At 45.5% G+C, this 11,646-nt stretch overlaps 1 protein-coding gene across 1 annotated transcript; it reads left to right on the forward strand.

Moving 5' to 3' along the window:
* The first annotated feature begins 1,201 nt into the window (after positions 1-1,201).
* On the forward strand, positions 1,202-2,035 carry LOC118749829. The gene has a single exon (XM_036484610.1). It carries the CDS (start codon positions 1,202-1,204, stop codon positions 2,033-2,035), a length of 834 nt encoding a protein of 277 aa, XP_036340503.1.
* The last annotated feature ends 9,611 nt before the right edge of the window (positions 2,036-11,646 follow it).

An 11,646-nucleotide genomic window follows, 5' to 3' on the forward strand; every position in this document is an offset into this window, starting at 1 on the left:
TTTGTTCTTTAAAAAGTTACAGAGCGAAAAAATAAGAAAAATACAAAACAAATATATAAAAAATTAATATCCAAGGGCATTTTTTTTTATGTCATCAAATCTGCACTGTTTGTTTGATTTTCGAAAATGAGGTGTCAAATGAAAGGGCTTGGGCTGTAGATGTGCAGTAAGGTTTTTTTTTCAATAAAAGGTGCCACCACTTAAAAATTAATATATTTTTTAGTTGGCGAAAATTCTCCTAGATGTACCCTCCAAGCGGGTACCGACAGGGCAATGGGCATCGCTGCTTAGACAGCTCTGGCAAGGCAGGCTTGTTCCTTGCCCATGCCGCAGTGGTACAAGTAGGCGGGACCTAGCTAAGGCCGAGGTAAATTCCCTTATTCTAGAACCCGAATTTTCGTAATTCGTAATTCGTAGCTACGTTACGAAAAACGAAAAATCGACATGCTGCAACCCTTGCGGAAAAATGTACAGCATTGCCGGCTATCAGTTGGTTTTCGAAGTCAGCTGTATGATGGAAAACAAAGTGGAAAGGAATAAAAAAAAAACGCTCATCATGTGCTTGTTTATAGTAAAATTGGTTGGTTTTAAATATTTTATGGAAAATTATGGATTCTGATGCATTTGCAGTTATAGCAGCGGTGTAAGAGCGCGCTATATCAATGGACTCACAAAGGTATTCGGAGCTGCCGCGCATAGTAACCACGGGTGCATCCATATCAGCTTCTGGTTGAATTGTTGAACCACAAGCCAGAACTCCTCCTATACCTGAAAACTGGTTCTCAATCCAGTTAATGCAATAACAGCTTCTTCCAAGCCATTGAAAACATGCATTTTGTAAGGTCCCCACCTGTTGCACTTGCTTTTGCCTTCGGCCGCGCTTAGGGATTGTAACATTTACCAAGAAGATTTCTCCTTTCTGTGTAGCCGGAGAAGAGGGTGTGACAACCCCAACTAGTCCATATCGGCGTGGCAACTCCTAAAAGGAATTCGACGATTCGTTCGAGAAAACTCGTGTCTGGCAATGCTGTGCAAGAGTTCGTAAAAATATCCATTATTTTTCTTTTCGCCGCGTGATTAAGATCATTTGTATTTTGTACTTACTCCTTTGATTTAATAAAGATTATTAAAGATGCCTATAAAGTATAACAGGCGACTATATAATTGGTGACCCCGACAAAGGAGCAACATCTTTAGCAATATGGGTGACGACGAACAGGAAAACACCCCGAAGTCAGACGTCTCGCAGCCACTCGCAAGTATGGCAGAGGAACACGTTCGCGGAAATGATGCCAGCGAAGAAATCGCCAACATAACAGTAAAGCTACCGCCATTTTGGCACGCAAACCCAAGCTTATGGATCGCACAAGTTGAATCCCGTTTCATTGCCGCTCGAATCAAAAACGACGCGACAAAGCACCACACTGTCATAGCCGCTATCGAGAGCAACGTACTGGCACAAACCAGCGATATTATTTTAAATCCGCCAACAACCGACATGTACGAAACCCTAAAAGCACACATAGTAGAACGATTCGCCGAATCCGAACCAAGTCGAATTAAAAAATTGCTGCAAGAACTGGAACTAGGAGACATGCGCCCATCGCAACTGCTTAGGGAGATGCGAAACCTCGCCGGCAACGCGATGAACGACTCCATGCTGAAATCGGTGTGGCTTAATCGACTCCCACCCGACGTACGATCAATAATTTCCATCAGTTCGGAACCATTAGACAAAGTCGCATGTTTAGCAGATAAAATCACGGAGGTTAGGGACGGCCCGCAATGGCACGCGGTATCGAATGCAGTCAATGCGGCACCTAACTACACCTTAGCACAGCAAATCGAACAACTTTCGAAAGAGATTACAATTCTAAAATCGCGCGTATCTTCACAGTCACGCAACCGCAACAGGAGTTCGTCGCGCAACAGACCACGCACGCCTGAGTTGACTGCAGAAACATGCTGGTACCATTTTAAGTTCGGCGATAACGCAAAAAAGTGCAGTCCACCGTGTACCAAGTTGTTAAACTAAACGCCCTATCCTTAGAGGCGGCAAGTGACAGGCGAAATATAACCAGCCGCCGCTTGCTTATTAGAGAGATTCGATCAGTTAATTACATTTTTTGGTTGATACTGGGGCCGAAGTTAGTGTGATCCTAGCAACGGCTACACAACGCCAACAATGCGAAAACCATTTTTATCTATACGCAGCAAACAAGACTACAATCAAAACATACGGTGAAAAACTCCTTACGTTAAATCTCGGTCTACGACGACCATCAAAATGGACCTTTATTATCGCCCATAATCGGTGCAGACCTCCTCATCCATTACAATTTGTCAGTCAACCTTCGACACCGCAGGCTGTTCGACGACGTCACGCACATTTCAAAAAGCTGCGCGATCGTCAATGTTCCTGATAACATCCTGAATATATCCGCCATTAACTCCGAAATACCGTTCCAAGGCATTTTAAACGAGTTCAAAGACATTATGGGTGCATCGAGCGCAGTCCTGAAGGACATCTCACACCAAGTCACGCACTGCATTGTTACTAGAGGGCCACCAGTTTTTGCAAAGCCTCGTCGTTTGGCACCTGCCTTACTGAAAGCGGTCAAAGCTGAAATCGAGGCGTTGTTGGAAGCCGGTATATGCCGACCATCACAAGTCCATGGGCAAGTCCTCTCCACATGGTACGTAAGAAAAACGGCGAATGGCGACCATGTGGAGACTACAGACGAATGAGCGATGTTACGGAGCCGGACCGATATCCGCTGCCGCATCTCCATGATTTTTCTCATACTCTTCACGGATGCACGGTTTTCTCGACGATTGACCTAAGACGCGCGTACCACCAGATCCCAGTCGAACCGGAAGACATACCGAAGACAGCTATGTCCACACCGTTTGGTATGTAGAATTTGTCTATATGTGTTTTGGTTTAAGGAACGCTGGCTAAACTTTTCAAAGATTCATGGATCAGATTTTGCGCGAATTCAACTTTGCTTGGCCTTATCTGGACGACATCCTTATCGCGTCCAAGGACGAAGCAGAGCACCAGCAACATTTGCGAAAAGTTTTTGTAAAATTACGAAAGCATGGGGTCGTCATAAACCCATCAAAGTGCGTCCTCGGCAAACCCGAAGTCCTCTTCTTAGGTCATAAGGTCTCTAAATATAGTATTTCTCCAGCGGAAGAACGATTTCAAGCCATCAAGGCATACAGCTTACCCGAAAGTGCGTGCGACTTACGACGCCTTCTGGGCATGATAAATTTTTTTCATAGATTCCTGTCTAGAGCCGCAGCAGATCAAAGCATATTATCTACACTCGTAAAAGGCAACACAAAGAAAGATACATCCAAAATCAACTGGAATCAAGAGGTAAGGACGAACTATGCACGACAACCCTTCTTGCTTTCCCGAAAACAGGCGCCCCGCTGGCCGTAGCAGTCGACGCATCCGGCATTGCAATAGGTGCTGTTTTGCAACAGTCCGATGGTGATAAATGGCGGCCACTCGGCTTTTACTCGGATCTGCTCAACAGCGTTACAGCACATACGACGGCGAACTCTTGGCTGTTTACAAGAGTGTAAAATATTTTCGGCACATGCTCGAAGGACAACAGTTTTACGTGCTCACAGATCACAAACCATTACAGTTCGCATTTCTGCAGAACACTGAGAAAGCTTCCCCTAGACAGATTAGACACCTCGACTTCCTTAGCCAGTTCACAACGGACATACGCTACGTCCCTGGCAAAGAAAACATAACAGCTGATGCTCTCTCCAGGGTCGAAGCCATCCACGTAAGCCCCGCCGTCAACTTCGAACGTTTAGCGCAAAGCCAGTCGACCGATGACGAAATCGAAACATATTTAAAAGGAGATTCCAGTCTAATTTTAAAAAGTTCAATATACCAGGCACAGCGGTTGAGTTGTACTGCGACATAAGTACGGGCAAAGCAAAACCGTTTATTACAAAGCCATTTCGTAGAACTGCATTTGAGTCGTTGCACAACCTCTGCCATGCCGGCGTTTCAAAAACAACGAAGCTAGTTGCAGACAAATTTGTGTGGCCACAACAAGTCGCCAATAGCAACTTACACTCTGACGGAGAAACGCTTCGACCACGTCAACATGGACATCGTCGGACCCTTGCTTCTTAACAAAGGATGCCGATATTGCCTTACATGTATCGATAGATTTACCAGGTGGGTTGAAGCATACCCCATCGAAACAATCACTGCTGAAACCGTTGCTTTTGCTTTTTACTCGAATTGGATCTCAAGATTTGGCGTCCCTACAAAAATCACGACCGATCAGGGGCGTCAATTCGAATCTTCTCTCTTTCGTGACCTGAACAGACTCCTTGGTATCCAACACCTCAGAACAACAGCATATCATCCAGCTTGAAATGGAATCATCGAACGGTTCCATCGAACATTGAAGGCTTCGATAAAATGTTTCCAAACGGAGCAGTGGGTCGGAGTGTTACCACTAATTCTTCTTGGCTATCGATCTGCCTTCAAAGAAGATATCAAAGCGACGCCGGCCGAAATGACATATAGCAACACAATTCGACTACCAGGAGAATTTTTCGAATCCACGCTTATGAACGACAGGAATGAATCCGAATTCATCAGCAAACGAATGCGCGACTTGAAACCAAGGACGACTTCGAATCATGCTAAGCCGTCATATTTCATAAAGAAGCAACTAGCCACTGCCACCGCAGTCATTGTCAGAAATGATACAGTACGCCGACCATTACAACCTCCGTATGACGGTCCATATTAAGTCCATAAGCGTAATTATAAAATTTACCAGCTGGAGATAAATGGCAAAAAAACCAACGTCAGCGTCGACAGGCTGAAAGCTGCTTACCTATTCAACGACGACAGGGAAGCAAGCAAACGAACAACAACACGCACGAGCCCTACACCGGCTGTACCAACTTCGCACTCGACAGGTGTAACACGATCTGGGCGCAAGGTTAAGCTCCCTATTAAGTACCGAGGTGAGTGATGTGGCAACCCCAACTAGTCCATATCGGCTTGGCAACTCATAAAAGGAATTCGACGATTCATTCGCGAAAACTCGTGTCTGGAAATACTGTGCAAGAGTTCGCAAAAATATTCATTATTTTTCTTTTCGCTGCGTGATAAAGATAATTTGAATTTTATACTTACACCTTTGATTTAATAAAGATTATTATAGATACCTATATAGTATAACAGGCGACTATAAGGGGCTTCCGCAAGTCAGAGTTATACAACATTTCTTGTGCATATCACAGTATTTTTGCGCAGAACCCACATCGAAATTTGCAAAAAAATATTCATAGTGCAAACCGAATTTATTAATAAGCTAGCGGTCAAAAATTTGAAACATCTATTTTAAATAAAAGTTTAATCCTTTCATTACACGTGTATGTTAAAGTTTTTGGATTCGGTATACCGAAAGTAATTGTAGAAATAACCCAAGTTTCTCGATAAGAGGAAACAAAGATTCTTTTTTGCTCGTTTATATAAAGCAGTGGATAAAAATATACGTATATGCGAAAGGAAAATTTATCTGTTTAAATAAAAACCACTAATATTTCCTGCAAACACACATCGATTTACATATTTTATCTCACCTCCGACACAGAATTGTTTTCGTACAAAATGACGCAAAAAGCTTATCCTTTCGTTTTTAGGCATGCAATTGTTACGAATTTCGAAAGTTCGAAGGTACGATTCGGATTGCAGCATATCATTTCTACGATTCGTAGCAAAATCCAAATACGAAAGTGTTGCAGAATAGGGGTGATAAACTCTCCTGCTTCGTCACGCGGCTGGCCATACGGGCACGTCCAAGGGAGCCCGGGGTGGGCACACTTAGGCTTTTTTAGAGGGTACCTGGCGGTAGGTATAAAATGTCCCCCTAATCCAGGGTGTCATGCGTCACCGTGCCCATTGGATGGTTTGCAGTCAGGGGGCTTTCCGACTGTATTTTAACGGCGCCTCCCGGATATCTGTCCGTCTCCGGGAGTAACGGTGGACTTACCACGGCATGGGGCTCTGCCGTGACCGACCGTTCGTTTCTCCCTTATTTTTATCCATGTCCAAGGCGGCTGTGGAGGCACCCAGCACTAAAGAGCGCACTGCGGGCATTGTAGCTGTTAGGCCTGATGACAAGCGTGGAGTCCTTAAACATCAAAGGGCTACGGCCGCCCCCGGGAAAAGAAGGAGGTTCGTCCGACCGTGAAGGCGCAACTGGAGCCGAGAGCCGCCTCAAGGCTTCTCACAAAATTTGGCGACAATCCTGGAAACCAGAAACAGGAGCTGGTGAAGTGGGCCAAGGGCATCCTCGCCGCAAGCCAGTAACAGAAGGAGAGCATGGAAGAGAGCTTCCAAAACTCCAATACCAACGAGCTCAAAGAGGCAACGGTCAGCGGATAACCGCACTGTGTGGGAACCTAAGAAGCCCATATCTTTAACTTCTTCCGGCCCTACTAACCCTGCTCGGGCACACAGGATCCTTCAACGACGTCGCTAAAGACCACTTGGTCCTAGCAATCATCGATAGGGGACACCCGGAGGGGAAATTGGAAGTCCGTCCTTGTGGGCCTCTTCCGGGTCTACAAGGAGAATCTGAGCAAAAACCCAGGACCCCCCTGTAGTTCGACGCCGACCCTTACCAGAGCCGACCGACTAAAGGTTGGTGAAGCTGAATAAGGAAGCCATAGCCATGCTGGGTAACCTGGATCCGGCGCGAACCTGGCGGCCGTCCATAGGGATGAAATCCCTTGTAGGCCCCGGGCCAGGGCCAGGGTGCCGGAAGAACCTGCATAGCCCGAAGGCATATTGGAGAAAATCCAGCTCTCCAGCGACTCACTACCGACCCTTGATTGGAGAGTAGTGAAGATCAGCGAGGTGAAGGATCAGGAGAGATATATCACGCTTGTGATAAACGAGGAGTCTCTGCCTATCCTTGCAGCAAAAAATGGAGTAATAAGCTACGGCTTTTACTCTATAACTCTCAAAACACAAAAAGAGAATGAGGGCATTTTCCAAAACACGGAGGACACTACTAGTGAAGAACCAGCTCCGCCCCAGGGAAACCTGGACGGACAAATGGAGACTCAGACCCTGGAGTCAAATGTGGACACGGACAGCGATGCTAGTTCCGTGACTGGCCTTTTAAGACCTTTCTTCAGTCGATGGAACGAGATCTCGCAGGACCAACTCCTGGCTTCGGACGGTGATAACGCTGACGTAGCAATAGCAGCGCTCAAGGACGACAACAAGGACGACGAGATCATGAGCATGTCTGACAATGGTAAGGGTCCTACAAATTAACCTCCACCATTATTATTTGACCAAAAATTTAAGCAATTAGCTCATTTTGTATAGAAGACTTACCCAACATAATTATATAGGATTTTGAAAAACTATCTTGGCTTGCATATTGAGCTAGAGGCATTGCCATTCAGCATCAGAAAGTTTTCTAATTCAGCCAATCAGAAAGAGGCAAAAACTTGTTTTGAGGTTCAAAAATGTATATTCCCAAAAATAGACGTCAATGCGATAATTGGTTATTTCACATTATGCCGAATTGCCCGCAGAGATAAACAGTGCATACGAACTAAGCACTTTGAAGTCTCTAATGGCGTTTTCGTTTCTACAAAAAAAGGCTGCCTTCTCTTTGCCCTCTACGCACAAATGCTAAGAAAAAGGAAATGAGAAGGAAACATTTTTTTTAGAAACGAAAACGCGATAAGTAAACCGTATGCGCTAATATCATGAAGCAGACATTCCAAAAAAAAATCGAAACAAAAAGACTTGATTTTTAATATTTTAGTACATTTTTTTATTTGCAGTCAAACAACGGTCAAAATTAGGCCAACATAGTAAATAATAGCTTATTTCGTTTTATTTGAAGAAGATTTAGCTATTAGCTTGTGATGGTTGAATAAAACATGCCTATTAACATAATCGATGACAGTTAAGTCTAAGGTCGTTTTTTATATAGGAATGTTATATTTGTAAAAACTGCAGATACGTCATATTACATATAAGCCTTCGATATTTTATTCCTTAATATAATTCATTAATATACACTTAGATCTTTTTTTATGCGGTACATGCGTTTCTCAGAAAGCCGCATAAAAAAATCCGCAAAAAAAGTTCTTTACAGGGGATGCCTTCCAACATTTTCAAAAACCGGATAAATTCAGTTACTCCATATAAGAAAATTCTAAAAAAACGCATAAAAAATCCAGTGAGGCAATATTAAGCAAAAAAACAATTTGTCTTTTCACTTCAACACTTATTATTCCATGTAAAACTGAACTTAATGAAATAAATAAAATGTTATCTGTATTATTTATCTGTCTACCGCGACAAAAAAATAAGTCATATATCTAACGTATTTATGGGCCAATTTGTCTGCTTTTTTTTAATATACTGCTATGTAAGTAGAAAATGGTCTTGCTAGGTGGTCCCAAGATTGAGATATTTTGAAAAACCGTATTTATGGTCCGATTTGGTTCGAATTTGGCGTACATAGTAGAAACTTAATAAATCATAGATTCCCAAAAAATTTACCTTCCATTCAACTTCCATTTTTTCTCACGTAACGTCTCTGTTGTTGCTGTTGTTGTAGCGGCTACAACAACCCCGCCCAGATCGGTTAATATTTCAGTCGTTGTCGTCAAGTTCCACTAACGGCAGCCCTAAGAAACGTGCAGCCTCAATTGGGTCGGTCCACAGGGACAAAGGCGTTAGGGTTGTCAGGTTTTCCGGCCATGCGAAGAGATATTTCGAGTCATGGGGTGTCTCTCCGCATGCCGGACACTCATTTGGTACATCTGCGTTTAGTCTGCTCAGGTATGAGTTTAACCTGCTGCAGTAGCCAGAGGGAAGTTGGGCTATTGTGGTTCTACTCTCCCGAGGCAGAAGAAGCTCCGTCTCGTCAATGTCCGGTTGTGCGCCTAGAACGGCATCCAAAGGTCTGGAGTCTACATAACACGAGACTGACTCCCTGTGAATGCCGTTCAGGGCCTGTCGATAAGCTGACGGGTCCAGAACTTGTGTAATTAACCTCTGGACTTCGTCCGTCAGTTCGTAGAGATTCCTCCTGACGTGCCTGAGCGAGGGCTCTTCTGCGAGCACTTGCCTATTTGGGTGACCACGTTTATGGCTCCCAAAAAGAAACTGCTTGCAAAGCATTGTGTTGTGCTCATTAATCGGGACCAATTTCGCTCGTCGTGCAGGTGGTGTTCTGGCGACATCAGAAGGCATCCAGTCGCTGTCCGTAGTGCGGTGTTTTGGGTCGTCTGCAGCTTGATCCACTGCGTCCTACTTGTCCCCGGCCACCACACTGGTGCTGCGTAATTTAAAACCGGTCGGCCTATTGCCTTGGATGTTGCCAGCAACGTTTTTTTGTCTTTGCCCCAAGTACTGCCGGCTAGCGACTTGAGGACATTGTTGCGGCTCTGTACTTTGTTCACAATATCGAGTGCATGCGAAGAGAAGGAGAGCAGACTGTCGCAGGTTACTCCGAGTATTTTGGGGTTATTCACCGCCGGAATTGGTGTATCATCGACGTGAGTCCCCAGCGGTAGCCTGACCTCCTTCGCCCAAGTGGTGAACAAGGTCGCAGAGGATTTTGTAGGGGAGAGGCTCCTTGCAGTGAAGAAGCGAGAAAGCTCGGAGAGATACTCGTTTACTTTCGAACACAAGTCAACAATTCCATTCCCAGTCGCCAGTCTCCCAGTAAGAGACAATCGAGACTCCCTCTGGTGGTTGAGTGAGCTTTGAAATGCAAAAGTTAAATAGTAGCGGGGAAAGGACACCACCCTGTGGAACCCCCTGTTTTATTTTTCTAAGCTTGCTCGATTTGTCTCTAAACATTACCGACGAGTGTCTAACAGTCAGATAACTCGACGACCACCGTTTGAGCCTCTGTGGGAGAGAGGAAGCCTCTATAATCTTCTAGTAGCGTGGAGTGGCAGACGGTGCCAAACGCCTGACAGGTCCAACGCCACTAGAATAGTTCTCTCAAATGGACCGTTGCGGTTAAGGCCACGTGCTATCTGAGTATCTATGGCGTTAAGTGCTGTTGTTGTACTGTGCACTTTACGCAAACCATGCTGATGCTTCGCTGGGGTCAGATGGTTCGTGAAATACGGGAGCAGCAAGGCCTCTAGTGTCTTCGCTACCGGGGAAAAGAGTGTTATCGGTATCGATAAGATTCTCCTTTGTTGGCTGATTTCCCCGGTTTAAGCAGTGGGACCACTCTCCCCACCTTCCAGATGTCTGGGATGATGAGAGTGGATTGAGGACCTCCGTTAGGTACGCTACTCCCGCAGGACCCAAATTTTCAGCATCAGCATACATATTCCGTCGGGACCCATGGCTTTGGAGGCTTTCGCCTTCCCGATGGCCACCTGAACTTCACCGCTAGTGAAAACAAGGGGGGCACAAGTTGTTGGCATTTTATACAGCCTTCTGGTCACTCGAGGATTGGCTTTGTCCGCCAGAGGTAGAGTATGAACTGCCAGCTAAAATAGCTCGCGCATCGCTCCGGGTCCGACGAAACATGGTCGCCGAAAGAAATTTCGATCTTGTCGTCGTGCTTTGTCGGATCGGACAGTGACCTCACGGTTGACCAAAGCTTACTCACACCAGATGTGAAGTTGCAAGTCTTCAGATGCTCTTCCCATATTTTCCGATTATGTACGTTCGAAAGCTGCCGAGTCTCCGCGTTGAGACCCCTGATACAGAGATTTCCGGGATCGGCCTGACGAAGGTTGTCTCGCTGATCGGCTAGGACAGCCGCTTCAGGAGGGAAGTTTGGACGAGGGTCCGTGATACATCCTGCCGGTACGAAGCGAGCTGAAGCAGCAGTGACAACCCTGCGGAACTTACGTTCACCTAGGTGGACGTCGATTGGTCTGGGGAGCGCAGCGAAGGTGCTCTCAGTAAATTCCGCGAAGCCTTTCCATTCAGCTTTAGAAAAGTTGATATAGGTCCGGTGTTACGCGGAAGCAAAGTCGGTTGGTTTTTCGATCGAGATGACTATGGGCAGATGGTCTGATGCCAAAGTCAGCATAGGTCACCATGATACGGTTTATCAAACCAGCGCTGATTATTGTTATGTCTGGAGAGCTGTAGCAGCTGCCCATAATTCTGGTGGGTGCGTCGTCGTTCATTGTGCAGAATGTCGAATCGTCTATCTGCTCAGCCAAGTCTGATCCCCTTCGATCGTTTGACAGGCTTGAATGCCAAAGATCGTGGTGCGCATAAAAGTTACCTACTACCATACGGTTTTCACCTCTGAGAAGCGCGCGTATATCAGGGTGATATCCTGCCGGGCAGCAGGTAACAGGGGGTATGTACGCGTTGAATATTTCGAGCTCAACATCGCCTGACCGGATAGCAATGCCCTGACATTCTACGGTGTATCCCTGCGGTCGATGTCTGCTTCAATTAGACGATACTACACGGTGTGGTGCGTGATGAACGCTAAGCCACCACCATTATCTCGCTTGCGATCCCTACGGTGCACGTTGTATCCGGCACAATGCAACAACGTTGAATTGCTGTGCAACTTCGTCTCTTGTACTAGGTTCACATATAAGTAGATTATCCTCATT

This window comes from Rhagoletis pomonella, unplaced genomic scaffold (assembly GCF_013731165.1).
Source record: "Rhagoletis pomonella isolate Grant_MI unplaced genomic scaffold, Rhpom_1.0 Rhpom_scaffold_00062, whole genome shotgun sequence".
NCBI classification, from domain to species: Eukaryota; Metazoa; Arthropoda; class Insecta; order Diptera; family Tephritidae; genus Rhagoletis; species Rhagoletis pomonella.